The sequence below is a fragment of the Photinus pyralis genome, unplaced genomic scaffold, assembly GCF_008802855.1.
Source record: "Photinus pyralis isolate 1611_PpyrPB1 unplaced genomic scaffold, Ppyr1.3 Ppyr1.4_LG8, whole genome shotgun sequence".
In the NCBI taxonomy this organism is placed as follows: Eukaryota; Metazoa; Arthropoda; class Insecta; order Coleoptera; family Lampyridae; genus Photinus; species Photinus pyralis.
The window spans coordinates 32,327,307-32,346,772 of record NW_022170819.1 but is presented as its reverse complement, the minus strand read 5'-3'; the positions used below and the strand labels follow the sequence as shown (position 1 = coordinate 32,346,772).

Below are 19,466 nucleotides of genomic sequence, written 5' to 3'. Positions count from 1 at the left end.
CTAATTTGCAATATTATGGCCTAGTCCATAATGATAAAGTAAAACGGCCGCCTGTCAATGTGACAGTCGTACTTAGGTGTCAATCCAAGGTAAATTCAAGTATTTTAGAAATACTTGACAAATGTTTGACACCTGTTGTCAATATAGATATATAGATTTTATCGTTTATTGAATTCCATGAAATTTTCATTATTAAGGGTTGTTGCAGTCGTACATAAAGCTTTGTATATATCGCGTCCATAAATAGGCTTTATGGGCTCACAAGCTCGCTCGGCTAAATAAACGGCTCGTCCATAAAGACCCAGTTTATGTACTTGATATATAAATAGCTATTATGTCATAATGGGAAGTCATGTAATTCGAGCGATAATCTTCGATGGAACTTTAACTGCTCACCATTTTTTACAAATTCTCCAGTAAACTTCCTTAAAGGATTTTCTAGACAACGTATGTTTCGCGGAAAGGGGGGAAAGGCAAAGGTACCATAAGAACCTACCAACAAAAGCTGGCTGCTCAGGTCACAATTCACGAATTGTGTACATTGTACATTAAAGAATAAAGTATATGGAAGTAGCTAAAACTATAATAATAATAATAATAAATAACGTACACAACTGCTCGAAGCCTTTCTAAAGGCGTGTTATAGCGTCAATGGCAATTGCCTAAAGTAAACTGTCTTGAAGTGTGTTTCACAATGGCCACTATTTTAAACATCTGAATTCTGATGTAATTATTTTCATTGTTTTGTTGCCTCGAATAGATTTTGTTTTTTTTTTAATTCATCACAGCTAGGGAATGCAATCCCGCGGCAAAATTTCGATCCCGGTATTTGCGGGATCGTTTATGTTAATCCCGCGGGATCCTGGTATTATTGCGGGATCCCACAAAATTTTAAATGTATTTGGAAATATGCAATTTTGTGCGGATTAACCGAATATTCTCGAACAAAACATATCGTATTTCCCGGAAAGGATGCGTCACATCCATTTTCGGCCTCCATGTTTATCTGGATTTCTAGAATATTCACTACAATTAATACAGTCATACTGTATTACTAAAGTTTTTATAAACGGGGTGTTTTAAATTGAGTAGGATGGTTATCTCTGTTATTGTTATACTTACAGATTCGGTTAAATTGGCAAAGTTGTGTGGTTTTTGATGCCGGTGGATATTCCGACGCGATATTGTGAAAAAATAATTCGTTACGTAGATAATTGGAAAAGAATTTTTAAAAAGGTCAATATTTTAGTAACAAAGAGAGCTATGGAAGAAAGTTTCAAATAAAAGTTGCAAGATTCGGTCGGATAAATTCCATGGACGTAGAAAAAAATTTCAAAATGGAGGTTTTCGAGATATTGATATCAACTTCTTAATGGACGCCATATTGGATTTGTACGTCACTTGATAAAGAAAAAAATTACAAAACCAGTGATAACGGGCGATCAAAAATGAGTTGCTGTCGAGTCGCCTTTGGAAGTACGATTTCCCATGTAAACAGACATTCCAAAGGTAATTCGACAGCAACTCATTTTTGATGGAATAGTATGTACTAAACACTTAGTATTTCGTTTGGGAATCGACCTTGCATTTTTGCCTTGAAGTTTACAATGTATTTCTTATAGGAATAATGGCTGATTGTGATTGAAACCAAATTCATTCTATTATGTATCAAAAATCTCTAAACCTTCCCCATATAGTTTTACTCGTTGAAGTTTTTTTTAAAAATAACAGCGACTATAGTTTCGGCGTACTGCCATCATCAGGCGACTAGAAGTGTATCACAATATAGCAAATTTGAAAACATTAAGAGCTAGTACTTACTGTGAAAGTTAACAGGAAAACGGTAAATTACAAACGTTGAAGACGAAAAGGACGAACATGTTGTTTTTTTTTTTAATTATTAACTGGCCGAAGCCAAGTGAAAAAACCTGAAGGGTGGTTAAAACGGAAAGGTTGCCCTAGGTTTCAAGACGAAATTATTATCAAGCCTTGTTAAGACAACCAACCGGAGGGTTGAATTTTTACATTAAAGGTTGAAAGTTGGGTTAACCTAAAAATGAACAAAGTTTTAGATTTAAAAATAACTTATCTAAAAGGTACTTACACATTTCAAAAGAACGGGGGGAAAAAAAGAACTTATAAAAGTATTGAAACTATTAAGATGACTACATATTTAAATTATTTAAGTAAAGTTTAAATTCGAGATCATGCAGACGGCATGTCTCGAAATGATTGACAAATCGGTATAAGAGGAAACTGACATATCGATAAATTTATAAATTTTGAAAAGATGTATAGGGTGAATTGAAATTATTGTAAAAACAGAAGATTGTTATTAAAGCCAAGAACTTCGTTAAGAGAGAGGTGCGGGTTCTTTTTAAATTGGTGGTGAATTTCTTTCAATTCCAGAAAGTTCAATCTTATACCTTTATTACAAATATGTAGAATTTCAAAATCGATGTTCGGATTGAAGGAGTGACCCGTTTCCAGGATGTGTGAAGCGAAAGAGGATTTTATTGAGGAGGAATTATTGTTTTTAATACATTGAAAATGTTCTTGCAGCCTAGTAGAAAATTTTCTCCCTGTTTGGCCAATGTAGGAAGATTTACATGTGGGGCAATTAAGTTTATAAATGCCGGATTTGTCTATTAGAGGGATTTGGTCTTTTGTGTGTGAAAGAACTGACTTTAGATTGCTGTTGGCTGTGCCCCACCTGTAAATCTTCCTACATTGGCCAAACAGGGAGAAAATTTTCTACTAGGCTGCAAGAACATTTTCAATGTATTAAAAACGAAAGCTCTCTATGGTTAATAAAATGTTTGAACTTTTTAAATATCTATGAAGAATGTATGAAAAAACGGAAAGCCAATATCCCTACGATTTACGGACGACCTGTACGTATCTGCACTTTTCCGTTACGCGTTTTATTAATAAATTTTAAACAACGTCGTCCCCGTGGTAAGAGCTTGGCCGATAAATTTTGCAATTCCGCAAATCCCGCGGGATTCGGATTAATCCCGTAGGATCCCGGTATTTCGAGATCCCGCGATCCCGGTGTTGCATTCCCTAATCACAGCCTACTTGATTAAAATATAAGAACCGTTGATATAACTGGTATCTTAATTTCAATCTTCTGCTATGATAGCTCGTTGAAAAGAGAATTAAAAAATCTATCAAATAATCTAAAAATCCAATATGTCGCCTATTTAACTTTAGAAAGTAAGTAAATGTTTCTCAAAAGTAGCCATCTTGAATTTGTTTAACATTAATTCTAAATGAAGAGTATCAAAGACAGTAACATTTATATAAACTTTTTTTTTTATATCTTTTATACTTTCGAAGATATAAGACATTCAAGGAAATGACCAATTTTAGTTTTTTTGAATTTACATCGAACCTTGAATTTCCACAAGGAAATTTTAAATAAGCATCTAAAAATAGATATTGGAGCAAATTATATACAGTGCGTTTATATTACATTCGAACATACGATTTTTCGTGCAATGATGTTTCCCTATGTTCCATTTAAAAAAAACGTATCAACCTGTAGGATATGTCCGGTTCACAGTATACACACGTATTGAAAGTTGAAATGGAAGGTACATATTGGTTCATCAGGACACTGGACTGCAAGTAATCGCGACTTGTCTTGCACTGTTGTGACCTTTGTATAAATTATAATTTCAATTTTCATCTCTTTAGGCAACATTTTTGAAATTTATCTGCAGGGCGGTAGATTTGGTGACAGTTGTACATTGCACCTCCTATCCATTTGAACTACTCCGATAGGTTGACACGTTTTTTTTAATGGAACTTAGGGAAATAACATTGCATGCAGAATCGTATGTTCCAGTTTAAGACAAACGCACTGTATATACCTACGTTCAAAAAGTACTATATGTCGACCAAATAATAATATTTTAGCGAACAGAAATATATTTTACGGGTGCATAATTATGACACAAACGGCGCCCCATATAATAGGTACTCCCTGTAGAGTAGATTGTAAATTTACGGTTAATAAAATTTAAAAAAAATTCGGCAACCCGTTCCATTTACACCATAGGTACGCATTCATATAGACCACAAAGGCTTTTAAATTACCAACTCTTGGGCTACAAAGAGCAATTTAAAATACACGAATACGAAGAAATTATTACCAACATTAAGGTACGAAAATGAAACAAAAGTATTTCAATTAGATGTAGTTACATCGATACTAATATGAATTGGCAACATTTTTGTCTGCTTAATTTCTTTCAGTTCTGCGAATACACGCACGTCGTCGGCTCAATATTTCCTTGCACGCGATCTCCGAGACAATATCTACCTTAGCGTGCTCTTTAATTTTAGAGGGAAAGACTAATATTTTATAATAAATATAATATAACGAGCAGTCTACTACTTACATTTGCTGTGAGGCGATGACATTGATAACGCAGAGACAGATGGCATTGGAGGAAAAGGCAACGGTGAGTGGCTATCCAATTCTTGGTGCAGATTGAGAACAGGCGGAAGGGAGAGAGGCGGAGAAGGTAAGTATTCCTTGTCGTGCGAGATGCTTAAATCTAATTCCGGACTGCCGGATAGATCGGGGGTTGATATTTTGATGTCCTTGATCTTCTCCGCGTCCCTTGGTCTCTTCACGCATAGGTTTTCCGCCGTGTCCTCAATCGGCGACGTCGATTTCAAGTTGTTGGTTGTGAGATCTTGGGCGCCGCATAGTTCTCCCGATCGTCTTCTCGGTCGAGCTTGCTTTCTTCTCGGGATCGGCGACTGACAGTCGGGCCGTGGCAAGAGATTGTCGGGGAATGTTATGTGAGGCATGTGCGGTAGCTTTACTGGCGTGTCGAAGTTGTTCGTGGAGAGCGGTGTGATGGGCGATACTCTTTCGACGGGTGTTATACCGGTTGATGCGGGTGTTGAGAAGCGACCGCTGGTGGGATAAAATCCACGATCGTAGTCCATGGGCGAGGTCGAAGGTGTAAGTGTGGGATTCGTAACCGCGCTCGACTCCTTGTCGATTCCGAATTGATCTTGATTGGCTAAACCTCGCACTTGTAGGCTTTCCGCGGCCTTAATGAGGCTTTGCAACTGTTCTTGTCCGACACTTATTTCACCTTTGTACATGAAATCAACGATAGCTTGAACTTCCCATCCACTAAAGTCCTTTAAAACTATAACTGGGTGTTTACAGGGGTTTTCCGAAAAGATTCTTTGAAAGAAGGGCGAACACGCACTGAGAACAACCTTATGCGCCCTTACCGACGTTTCCGCACATACCAAAGTCACATCGACTAACGTTTCGGCTTGTAACAAGGCGTCAAATGCTGACAGTATGTGATTCTGATGGTTATTCCACCTAAGCGAGTAGTGAGATTGGGACATTTTCGTTTGATTGTTCTTCGCCTTCGTCACATGAATAACGTCTTTTTCTTTTGAATTTGAAGGATCTGTAACAGAAGACCAAGTTAGCCACTATATCATAGAACATGATGCGGAGTGGTAACAAAGAACTTCGGGGTCAACCTCCACATCAGAAGTAGTTTTCTGATAACCGACGTTCCCTAAAAACTGTATAACAACAGTCGTAACACAAATCATTTAAACAATTAGGCGATCAAAATTCATATCGTATATTAAGAATAAGAAAACTCATATGAATTCGGTCACGAACCGGTGAATATCGCACGCAAGCTCAAAACTTGCGTGCGTATGTGACATATTCACTCACGTACATAATCGCTTAATGATTCAGAAAGAAGATTACCCTTGTAATGGCAAGTAGGACAACATTTCAAGGAAAACTGTATAAGAAAATTTCAGACGCATGCGATTTGATGATTATAAAGAAAAATTTTAATGGATTAGCGAGTCTCGCTTAAAATATATGTTAGAATGTTATCTCTGACTGTATTTTATGCACATTAACCACGATCTTTCACAAACTACTTTAGTAACATTAATTATCCATCACATATCATTAATATTGTTAAAAGGACGGAATTAAAGTACGTCTTACACATAATGTTGCAAAAAATCGCAAGGGTTCGTCTGGACTATAGATCGCCTGTTGATCGTATACACCAATTCTACTTCTTGTAAGACACACTAATGGCTTTAGTACCGAATATGGATGGCAGGTTGCTTAAATTCTGGAAGCTTTCGTAGTTCACTTAAAAGAATTAACGAACTGTTACGGTTGCGCTATGATTTTGTACGTGAACCGACCAATGAAGTCGATATAGGATCTGTTGAAGTACCCTTAGCAAGGTGCTAGTTTGTCAAATGAAGTTTTAAATAAAAAAAGTGTCAAGTTAAAATATTTTACTAAAGAAGCTTATAGGTTTAACATGGCTATAACAATTGAGTTCATAGTAGGTTTTCTTGGGGAAGTGAGAAAACTATGGATCCATCGAAGTACATAAAGCCATTAAAAAACCAGGTGGCGTGGCTTACGCAAACATAGCGATGTTTCTTTCTTTAGATGAAGAAATTTATGGCATGGTAAAATGCCAAGAATACAGCATACAGCCCAGGAAATGAGAAAAATGAAGAATTCCATTTTAGGAGGTTACTGCAGTGATGCAAGAAAAAAAGCTTTATATCAATAAAAGATCAGGAAGAAGAAGCGAATCAAATTACAAGTAAACTTGCCACATATATTAATGAAAGATGCATAGAAGGAAAAGAAGTCGCTTCCTATTAAAATTCGCGCCCGCGATATTTTGTTCCGATAATTCTTTCTCCGCCGGAATATTTGCTCCCCAGACGATTCGCCCTTGGAAAAGATCCCGGCAGTATCTTCGCTCCCACGAACTTCACAATATCGTCCTACAGTTCCGATAAGTAACGAAACTACCATCGGTCACAATCCCGGTCAAAAAAGCAGTGGCAAAAATGTTTATTTTTGAAGAATTACAAAAATTTGGCCGAACCTCACAATTGCTTGTGTTCAAAGACGAGTTTTCTTCAGGTCAATTCGCTTAGTGCATTTTCCATTGTCTAGCAAGAGAGTACTCCGGCGTGAGAAGATTCTCCATGAACAAAATTTCCGGTGGGGAATCTTCCGGGGAGAATCTTCCAGAGGTAACATTTTTTTGGGCGAAATGTTGCGGGGCGGATCTTCCGGAGTCAAAATTACCTGTGGGTGTGTATTCTTGAGAAGACAAGATACAAATTATCCCGAAAAGTTATACAGGAAAGATTTTGATTTTGTTGGAATTTGTATTCTCAGAGGAAGATTATTCAAACAAGCAATCGTAGCGATATCTGCAACTGAAGCGGAAGTCATTGCAACAAAAATATAAACGTGATGCTTTCTTAAGAACAACTAAATTCAATAGGATCAAGGTGCCATTACGTTACTTTGGAGCATTGATAATCTCATAGTTCAGTTGGAATCATAAGACATCACTTACAAAGATGTAATGAACTGTTATGGCTCGGCGATGATTTTGAGTAGGTTAAGAGGGTCGGGCCAATACTGTTCAGCAGCCAGTGCCAGTGAGAATGTTCAAATTTGCACAATCCATTGACAGTCAGTTGCAAGTTTTTCATGTTCAAAGAAAGCTTCACTTTTAGAGCAAGTGAAAAAGCAGTTATTGTGAACATCTTGTTCTTTCGCCCGTTTAATCTCCAGATTATGTCTTACAATTGACATGAAATTTTCATAAAGATGCTAATCGCATTAGAAAATCCTCCGGGAACGAGAAATGACTAAGAAAATTGAGCCTTATTATTATTTATAATGACAGACACACCTTCTATATACAGGATTATCCATTTTGCGGGTTCAAAAACAAAATGTAAAAGAATACATAACAAAATGACTTTGATGAAAAATTTTTTTAAGTACAGGGTTTGGGCATTGACATTATGCGTGAAATATATCGTTCAAATGGCCCCATCGGGATTTCTGGCAACAGTCCATCCTTTTGAGGTAATTTTGTTCGAAAAATTAGTATTTACTCCCTCTCTTGCCAATTGTTTGTTCAGTAGTGAAAGTGTACGCATTGCAATTTTGCAACAAATCTTCAACAGACCAGTATTCAAAGGATTTAAAATGTGAACAGTGTGATTATGTAACGAACATATTCTGAAACGACATCTCTGGCACAAGGATTTAAAATGTGAACAGTGTGATTATACAACACATCATCATTATGTTTTGAAACGAAATCTATTAACTCACAAAATCTCAAAGGATTTAAAATGTGCACACTTGATTTATTTATTTATTTATTGCCCCTCTTGTTCTGGGCCTCAATAGGATTTTTCGCAATTGACATTATATGGAAATGTCAATGCAGGTCCCGAGGTTCAATGGGATAGACAACAACGTCCGTCGGGTCTGCTATTATCTATTCATATAAGTAAAAATGAATATTGATCTGTCTTGTCTATTGTGCAACCGTTCATCTGATTTCGATGAAACTTTGGGGATTGGTTGGACGTATGCCTGCGAAAGTTTCTGAGTTGTGTATCCGAAATCTCCACCAGAACGGGAACAAGAAAAACAACATTTACAGTCGAAAAGAGACTTGACATGTAGAACGTAGATTTCTTTGAATCACCTTGAGACGAATTAGACAAGTGATTCTTTCTCACAGGTGATTTCGGTGACGGTACATATAAGAACTAAAATATATTGAAGACAAATTGATCATTTGTTCTATCAATTTGAGAAATTATAAAAAAACTTTTGACACAGGTTACCTTACGCCTAAACCAATGGAGTAGGTAGTGAAGCTGAAACTGATTCAGTATAAATATAGAATTTTACATTACGAATCAGGTGTTTGTAAACACAAAAACTCAGTTATTTCAAAAATAAAGATGGTGTGATTGTTTTTGCAATAACCTGCATTTGGCCGATTTTAACAAATTTGGTATGGTTGAAATGATGGTTGGTCGCTATATTTTGAGTATTTTCAAAATGCGACCATCGCTGCCCAGATATTCTATTTGCGTTATCCGAATCGACCACGAACCATAGCCGGCAGCATATTAAATGCTTCTTGGTTAGAAATCGGCTTTTTAGAAAAGATTACATATTCAAAAAACGGCACTTTCTGTATGTAAACACAGCAGAATAATTTACAAATTACGGCTGTTATTATTTTATAATGCATCGTGTTTCATTTGTTTCATTTTCCAAGGTCTACCTAAAAGTGTAGGGCCTAATTCCAAACAATCTTTCGCACCATCGACAAATACCGGAATACGTCAAATAAGATGCAATTTAAGCATTTTAATTAATTAATTAATTAATCTCATTTTCCCAACATTTGAGGTTAGGAACGAGATTTTGAAAAACTCTGGCCTCTTTGGGTGTTATTTGGCTACTTTTTCATAAAGAAAAAGTCATCATTCCATTTGATTTTTTTATGATTTTGGATCATAGTGTCAAAACTAGCCCCCTGGCGGAGAAGGATTCAACTAAATTAACTATATTTTGGTTGCCCAAGGAATGCTCTTTTCAACGATACTAAATTTGTTACAATCGGTCAAACGGTTAAAAAGTGAAAGCAGGTTATTGCAAAAACAATTGAACGCCCCACGCCATCTTTGTTTTTGAAATAACTGAGTTTTTGTTTTTACGAAAATGATAGATAAACTGGGTCTCTTTAAAAATGTGAATGTTTAGTTTTAGTTATTATGCGAAATTTAAAGAAAATTCATTTTTAAAATTTAAGATGTCAGTTAGGTACGCCCTTTGGTGGTCATTTTTAGAACTTGAAAACATTTTCCAGCGATTCTTCATAAGCGATTTACCCAATAATTTCTTTTACCCCTAAGTCATACGACAAACGGTTCCCGAGATATGGCCGAGGAATAATAGCCTTATTCGGTCACCTGGTATTTAAATAACGTTTGCGCTCTAAATTTTATTGAACATATACCGAAAAGACTGGACCCTTTTCCATTACTGCATTTGTCAGCGACGGAGAATATTTGTCAAAACGTGCGTGATAGATTTCAGAGCAGTGAGACCAAAAATGCTCGACCAGTGGTATCTCCTCGTTTTTACTTTATGAACATTAGGAGCACGCGTCACGTCAGATTAAACTTTGGTAGAATGTGAGCAACTTTTTTTCATCCAAACCTACCATTTAAAACAAGGGGTACCAAATCAATCTTTTCTGTTTCCAAAGTATTCCATTTTAATATACTACTGCATCTAAATAATTAAGTATAATTAAGAAATAGCCATTCAGTTTAAACTGCAAGAATTATCTTCGATGGGATAAAAACTATAGGTATAATTTCTGTGATATATTGCAGAAACTACTGGTAGCTATTTGACTCTGACCGAAGTATCTACGGTGTCGTGCGAAAAAGTAAAGTTTTGCCTGCCGGCTATCGAAGTACGTAAATTATAACGAACTCGTATGGCAGCGCTATGGTCTCGTTACTAACTACCCGTTAGAACATTACGCTGCCACATGAGTTCGTACCGTTTAAATAATGAATAGAAACTGATGAGTAAAAAACATGGAAAATACTTATCCAACTTGAACGGAGTAACAGAACATACAATCAACGGACCGTCGCAAAACTTGTAGATAGTTAGCGTGCCAAATTTGAATGTTATCTTCTGGATAATTTGATCCATTGACAAAGAAAAGCAAGTCTTATGATAATACTGCCATCAGACCATGACACTACCACGTAATGTTCAGTCGTATTGGAGTTAACCCTAACATAACCTCAGACGCGATCGGCATATTATTCAGTTTGTCAATGAAACGATCAGTGTGTTTATTTAACCAATTTATTAGATTCATAATCGACTAATAGGAAATAACTTCAATCCGTATCATCCGATTATTCGATGATGATTTAAAACAACCGTGCACACAAAACCAAAAAGACACTACCGAGATCAAAATGTGGATATTATCCAGCGTATGTATAGATCAAGTAAGACATTTACCATACGTTTTAACACTAATTTTGAAACTGTAAACCTCGATCAAAGAGCAAACGACTAAAATAGACAGCGACTTACAGTCGGCGTTAGGTGCTGGAAGGCCAAGCTTGAATTTTAGAATATTGCCAATGATCGAAAAATCGCTTTCACACGCCAACACATCGTTTGAAGCAGCTCTACCTTTATCAAGACACTAAAAATCGGTTATTGGGCGGTACGCATTCTGCATCGAAAAAGATCCAGAACGCATTCTCGGCTACATTAAACCGTTAAAAAGCGGTCATTGGCAATATGATAGTGGCCAGAATGCGTTTTGACCACCTCCGAAATCGGTTTTTGATATACACACTAATTAATCGTCCTCAAACTTTTTACCGGTTGCTGTTTAAATTAGAATCTTATTATCGGCCCATATAAACAAGATAGGGGCTAACGCAATGAACGTTCTGAACTTTGGACCACAACGCTTTCGTGGTAAAATTTATTTAAAACGCAGCCACACTGATCCAATAACACAACAAAACGGAAATGTTCGCTCATGTAAATACACAACTTTATTTTAGTTTTACTCGTGGTCACTCGCAAAGAATTTAAAAGCACACACGATAACAATTGCGTTGAATTGGTGGCACAGTTTTCTTTTATAATGCGGAAATTAACTACAGATTTTGCGATAAAAACTATCAAATATGATTACGTTGCTGTTTAAATCTTCCGTACTCCGATTATAAAAATTCGTCTGGAAACCTTTAGTTGAGAATAAATGTTACTCATATAGATTCGCTTTGGCGGTTGCGAGTAGTCCAATATTACGCGATCTAAAATGCTGCACATGACTTACATAGATTCGTCTCGTCGGCGACGAATCTCTCTCTCTCCCACTCAATTTTTTCTAACCAAAACCGAGTTTCGAACACGTTCTTTATACATAACAGAAAATTAGTTCATGTTCCGTAAGAACGATCTTTAGAACCGGCAACACTGTGGCGTTTTGAAGCGGTATACTATACCTATACATCACTGTTTCATTTTCATCACGCCACCTAACAAAACTTGTTTATAGCACACCTCTATCGTTCTACTTCTTCTCAGTTTGGTACCTCCACACTTCTTTCGCACTTTCCTTCAAATTCTTGCTTTCACGTACCGTTCATATTTCTTTCGCCTATTATTTACTCCTTCTTCGCGCCACTTTAAAAACTCCCTTATGAATCCAGACCTCTTTTCTGCACACCTTTTTCAAGCCTTCTTCATTTCGCTCTCTTTCTTTACGACTCTTTCGCTCACGATTCATTTCTTTACTCTTTGTTTTTAAAACGGAGGGTTAATTCCTTCCAAGCGAAGGAGGCGTAATATGTATTTCTCCGTATCAGTAGCGGTGGTAAAAGAAAAGGAAGTTCGCATGAGCGTATCGGTGTTTTGACAACCATTTTTCGAGATATTCGTACCTACTTGAAATTCTGACCCTACCGACGGGCGTGTCGCACTCCCGCTTTCCATATTCGCTATCTATGTTTACACCTTTTTATCAATGTGTATATTCTACAGAGAGATAGGCAAATCCCAGAACACATTTGGTAATAGAAAATGTACTATGAGAATTCTTCAAGTGTTAAATTATGGACCGAAAAACGAGTGCCAAAATTGGTATTCCATCTTGAAATATATCGTTTGCATATAGTTGAGGCGCCACTTGTTAATTTTTTTTCGAATTTTGTTGGAGTATACAGATACTTTTCGTTTAAAGTTTAAAGAATAGTAATATTATCGATAGTTTTATTCTTGGTTTTGGTTGTAAATTTTTCCTAAGAATTATATATACTTCTGATTCGTACATGGAATACACTTGCGAATTATGGCAACATCTTGTATTATTAGTACAGTATGTGTTAGACATGACAAACTCTTACGGCGGCGCCATGTTCCGCGGAGTAACCACTAGGTAGACCATTGCGCTTCCATAGGAGTTCGTACCGTCGAAGTAAAGAAACGGAAGTAATTAACATACTACGGAAAATCTACAACCATCGTCGGTGTGTCCACGTTTAAATTTCCCCAACACCTCATTTCTTCAAATTTAGCAGTACCTACCAGAAAAGGTGGGATATACCTCTTCAAAAAATTCCTTTTGTCCAGTTTTGTTGCATACATTCCCCAACATTTTTTTAGCTGTGATAGTTTATTAACCAAACCATAATTGATCATAATCTCTCCGTGTTTAGACCATGTACAACCGTATAAACGCGTTCATACCCTCTACTTAACGAGTTTTCATATTAACCTGTTTATATAAACTAAATTTCTCGTTCTGGAAATTGAAGGAGTCAGTATAAAAAATTCATTTTTCTACAACTGTCAAAAAAACCTGTCATTTTCTGACGGATTTCGAAACGCGAAGTACTAGATTTTTAAACGGTTAATTAATAAGTAAGGTTGCTATTGACAACGTGCGCGAAATCGTCAACAGTGAAAAAATGTATTTCGCGCACGTGACAAAGTTGAACTTAAACAGCAAATTTAATTAACAATCGGTTCAGTTGTAGAAAAAATATTGTATATAACGCTAGCGCGAAGTTATTTCGCGCATTTGACTGATATTTTAACTCGGCTTCGCCTCGTCAAAATACCTTCAGTCTCAATGCGCGAAATTGAACTTCGCGCTCTTGTTATATAAATAACTATTTCAGCATATACATTAACCCAATTCCTACAATAAAACCGGCTTAGTCGATAGAATTAAGGCAACTTTAGACCGAACTATGCAATTGGACCCTTAAAAACCCTTTTGTTACATAAAAATTGTAAGTAGTGAAAAGTCCAAAGATATCAGACCCACTCGCTTCTAGTAAATTGTACATAAAACATTTAAAAATAGTATATTAAGATACAAGTGAATCAAGTCTTTAAAGCACGCCCAACGAGTTTAAGGGCACAATGCAAAGCGGAGTGCCTTTAACGTTGCAAGTGCTTTAAAGACTTGATTATACACGTGTCTCTTATATTATTTTTTATTATACCTGCAGTATAATTTAAAAATAGGAAATTCAATGAAATCATATTGACGTTATACTCGAATACATGTCTAGTGCGCTGGGGGTTCGTAATTTCACGATTGCCATGGAAATGCCACTTGACGTTTGCTTATAAAAATCATCGTCTTTGGAATAAAACGATTTGCGTTGAAAAAGATAGTACACCGCCCATTAAATCGCTTGTTGTAAAATCTAAACAAACGTTGGTAGGTGTAAAATCCCAATTCAGTAAAGCCTATTATAACTAAAGAATATTAAAAGTTGTTTCCATGGATGAATAGGAAGTTACTTACGAATACAGTCTTAAATGCATCAATAATGCTGGCATATATGAAGGAGATGTCAAAGGTATTTAAATCTTATATCTTTTGGTGCATTCATTCAAAACTTCACTTATTGCTGCGACTAAAAAGTGGAACAGATTTGGAAGCATACCCCAAATTGAGCGCGTTTGTGGAAGCTTCAACCAAAGGATAGGTACAAGCCAAAGCAATGTTCTGCATCTACAGAAAGCGACCTAAGAGGATTTTTTATTTCAACCCCAGATGACAGTTTCAAAAGTCATACTTGAAGTATCATTACCTAGCAACTTTATGGCACGTGTGTTTTAAAGGCCTTTTTTCGCACGCATTTGAGTGTTTTAAACGGAGATTGTGATTCAGGTATAATAAAAAATTGGTTTTTACATACAGGGTGGTGACTTGCGTAACGCAACATAGGGATTTCAATGTAAAATTCATAACATGCGATTATTGGCTCCCCAAATTATTTTAGAGCAAAAATGTATTAAGGTTTTTTGTAGGAAAAATTTTTTGACGTCAATCAACTCTATTAGTTTTCAATTTTTTCCATAATAAAGACGGAAAATTGGAAATAAAACCCCCATCTTTTTCAATAATCTGTGATGCCATGGAATTTTACAATACAAAAACTACGCCAATATCCGTCATGCCATGGAATGTCCGCTATAAAACAAATCAAATTCTATCAAAAAGTATTATATTTAGAACAGCAAATTCAACATAAAGAAAGACCAAATTACTAAAAACGGTTTCCTAATATAACAATTTACAATAAATGTTCGAATAAGTCACCATTAACTGCAATACAGTAACCAAGTCGATCATAAAAGCCATTTCGAACTGCTGCTAATTGATAACTGGATATCTTTTTGTTTTAGAAAATTCCATGGCATCGCAGATTATTGAAAAAGATGGGGGTTTTATTTTCCAATTTTCCGTCTTTATTATGCAAAAAATTGAAAACTAATAGGGTTGATTGACGTAAAAAATTTTTTCCTACAAAAAACCTTAATACATTTTTACTCTAAAATAATTTGGGGAGCCAATAATCGCATGTTATGAATTTTACATTGAAATCCCTATGATGCGTTACGCAAGTCACCACCCTGTGTAATGAAGAGTCGGTCTGCGTATGAGTTTATACCGTCAAAATACTGATACCACTGCCATGTTGGTTGAAACAACTTTTACTTGCAGAACGTCTATATGTCGTACAATTCATGGCAAAATTAATAGTTCTGGGATACTTAAACAAGAACGTCGACAGTTTACATGAGGGATGTAAATTACAATTTTTGATCCATAGGTGGCCCAAAAAAGTGTTTGATTGGTTTGGCCGTTGGTATGGGGGGGGGGGGTAATTAAGCACTTATCGTAAGTGATAACTCAGACAACCCTTGCTTTAATGAACACTACGATGCATTTATTGCGAAAAACATCAGAGCTGTCATTTGCGGCGGGGGCCGCTTTTGATGTAGTCACTAATTTTGAGTAAATTTATGTTTTTTTCGGGAAGAGGGAAGATATGTTACTTGAGGAATGCCCTCTCATCTAATGGACATTTGAACAAAACTCTGCACTACCATCTACCATGCCGTTTGGATTGAAAAACGCTCCAGCGCGCCCAACGTTGCAGATAACTGGTCAGCATTCCATGCCATTTAGAATGTGAAACGGCATTATTTAAACAAATCGATCATTCGTTAACAAAAAATCTGAAAATTGTGGAACCGGCGGTTCCCTGCACTTTCACCTTCTACGTAAACGTTCCGCCAAGAAACACGAAATAAAAATGTTCGGCCCCTATTAATAGCGACTTTGAAACTTTGTAAATACGCTTATCAATTCAATACGTGGGGAAAATAAACTTTTTACGTGCCTTTTCTTACACCTAATTAAAATATAAATCATGTGATTGGAGTTCCGCATTGTGCAGCTGTTCAGAGCAATGGTCGCTAGGGCCGATTTCTAGATGTAGGTTGAAGCAAAGTAATACTAACGTGTTTTTTTTAAAATACGGTGGCAAATTATGGGCGGATTATGCTGTGGCGGTTCTCATTTTGCTCCGCCCACAATTCTCAAAGCTAACCAAAATCTCACATTTTTGACATTGAGAAGCTAAACACTTGGGGAAGAAAAAATGAAGTGCGGACACGTGTTTGGTTATTTTATGTCGTTCACGCTTCAGCTACGGAGTTAAACTTTCAGAACAACCCTCGTAATCCGAACCGAATACTATTTCTGTCCGCCTTGAATCTCAACATTGCCACCGATGGAAACCGCGAAATAGTTACGTTTTGGCACATCCATTCGTCTGATATTCCGGCGGCAAAACTCTCAGGATTGCGATCCCGCCACGTGGTTGGATACTGGGTGTTGTAAGTTCAAGTTATATTGTTATACTCTAACCGCAACTGCGAACCGCGAAAGCATTTCAGCCGTTTTAACTGTCTTGTTTCGGACCTACCCTGACCTAAATTCCTCGACGCTTTCCCCACGTGTAAAAATGAAACACAGCGGTTTTGTGAAAACGAACACATGCCTAAGTATCGGTCTGTAATCGTTTAAGTTTTCCGATGAATAATGAATGAGACTTTGCGTATTAATTTTGTAGAGCTTAGTCCAATATATGGGCATATTTAATAATGCAATTAGATGAAATAGGTACCTTTTGCTTGCTATTATTAGAGAAAAGTTCGTGGGGTGAATTATTCGTAAGGGTTGAACACGCCTACGTTGGGATAACATGCACACGTGTTTTTGTCGGGAAACTCGACGTTTTACTACGTTTGTAAATGAGGAATAAGTGAGGTATGTAATTCCTCACTTTTGAACTTTATCTTTTGATAATCATTCACAAGTACACACATAAAATAATTGTTGACGTATAGATAAGAATTTATGAAACTTACCAAACTTCGTACTTATTGTCAACTACGATAAGGAAAATGGGAAAACTTGCAGAGAGCAAACGCAACGAAAGCACGTGCAAACTTTGTAAACGCTAAACCAACACAAAGATAGCATGGAATAGTACAGCTAAGTTAGAAAGTGATAACAAACGCATTCTGATTAAGATTTTTGAGGAAATGTATCAATTTTTGGCGCACAAAGTTGTCGCATAAAAGTTTTGAAAAGTTTGAGAAAGTTATGTGAAAAGATAGTGAGCGAAAGGGTGAATGAAATGTAAACATTCACAAAGTGCGAAAAGAAATAATAAAAAATATCACAACACTTAACACCAAAAACTAATGAAGCATGAGCACTTGTAAAGAGCGCAAGAGCACACACAGACACACATGACACATAGGGGGGCGCGCACGAACCTTGCACCAGGTCCCGCCGGAGCTCGTCTTCGAAGGGGTGCGGGTCCGACTGCTTTCAAAAATATGCCGGCTCGCAATGGACGCATAATTCCCGGATCCCCGTTAATGAATCCGATTAGACAAAGCTTGCAAGAGCCAAGAACGCTTGCGCCTTTCCACCCCACATACAAGACTCCCCTCTCCGTCTCCTTTACTCTTACTGTTTTACCCTTAGATATAAATTAAGGGGCGGCGTATACTTGGCCGTCGTTAGAATCACACACGTACAGTGCCCCCTCTCTTTCTGCCCGCCGACCACTAATTACCGATGACAGAGAAAGACGAAATCTTAACTCTCTCTACTTTGCATAAATGCACCAAGAAATGATGTACGCTCTTAGATGATTTCTTTTTAACTAACGTTCTTCGCAGAGACACAAGTCAGTTCTTTGTTTTTCATTAGCGAGCACACATACACACACAGACATGTTTTTACAGTCAATTTTTGTTCCTTGCTTTTTACTCTGTACTCGTTCCACAAAAACCTTCGTATCTCCCCAAGATCTCTTTTCTTAACAATACTAGCGCGGATACGATTTTTTTCCTAGAGCGTACGCTTGTATTTGTGGGTTTTGAGAGGTTCCGGACAGCACTGAGGCGATACGGACACAGTCCTGTAGGAGTTCTGCGCGCCAACGCGATTCGGGGTTGTTCATCGGATCTACCCCCAAACCTTTGAAACTTCTTCCTTATATAAACTCTAGGTGACAGAGACAGCATCGGCCGGGAAATGTTTTATTGAAGTAGCGATAAAATAGAGGAGAAAAAATATTAAGTCTAAAAGATATAAAACTTTAGTTTACGACTATCCTTCTCTACCCCTCAACGCGATCCTTACATTTTTCCGATTTCCACGCGAATATCTTTATTATAATCTTACGATTATCCTTTCATTGTTATTGTGATTAGCTATTAAATATGAATGAGCCTTTGCAATTCTAATATTTAAGTGCTTACCAAAATACTGACAAAGAGTCGCATGTGTAGTTGACGTAACAACATTTCGGCGTGCAACAGGTTAAATCCGCACTTCCCCGTTATCTTCCCATTACGCAAGTAATAGAAGCTTTTATTCTTGTTTGATACTGACGCACATCTACTGTTTCACTGTGCACGTGTTTTATTTTAGTCGAACGGAAGTGCAGAACAGATACAGAATTCCGAGAACACATTGCGCTCCCATACGGATTAATAGTATCTATATATCCCACACATCTTTTCCGCGAACTGTACGCGTCCTGGAAGAAAGAAAAATCGTTACAGGAATTAAAAGAAAGGAAAACATGCACGTTTGTGAGGCGAGATTCAGATGCATTGAATGTAAAAAACCAATCTACGAAATTGGGATGCGGGGAATTATTTCAATTAATTACACTTACTATGTTTATGTGACAGTTCAGGTTTCCTACTGACAACTTTTTCTTTGTACTGGCGCTTCTCTTTTCAGCGTAAATAGTTTGAGGGCGGTTAGTGCCACGTTATTGCCGTTTGATGATGAAAACTTCCAACTTTACGGCGCGCTTTTACGCTACGAAACAAGTACAACGCGTTGGTGCAATTTCAGCTAAGCGAAACTACTCATTTACGTCATTGTATCCGAATAAACGCCAAATGCAAAATGCTCAGACCAATTATTGCTAATAGTCCGTGTTTGAAATAAAAAAAAACGAATGTATCAAACCGCAGATTAACTTTGACAAACCCACCCAAATAACTTGAACGGTTCAGGATTTAGCGCCTCCTCCCCTCAGCGTCTGGTGTTACAACAAAAAATCGAGAAACAAATAGATACTAATAAAAGCAACATCAACCATAAATGAAAGTTCTCACG

At 36.9% G+C, this 19,466-nt stretch overlaps 1 protein-coding gene across 1 annotated transcript; it reads right to left on the bottom strand.

The window, feature by feature from the left end:
• Positions 1–4,401: 4,401 nt before the first annotated feature.
• On the bottom strand, positions 4,402–18,209 carry LOC116179542 (protein jim lovell-like). The gene is made up of 2 exons (XM_031499337.1): positions 17,597–18,209; positions 4,402–5,453 (listed from the first exon to the last, which is right to left on the bottom strand). Exon 2 carries the CDS (start codon positions 5,386–5,388, stop codon positions 4,402–4,404), a length of 987 nt encoding a protein of 328 aa, XP_031355197.1. The 5' UTR covers positions 5,389–5,453; positions 17,597–18,209.
• Between the last annotated feature and the right edge of the window lie 1,257 nt (positions 18,210–19,466).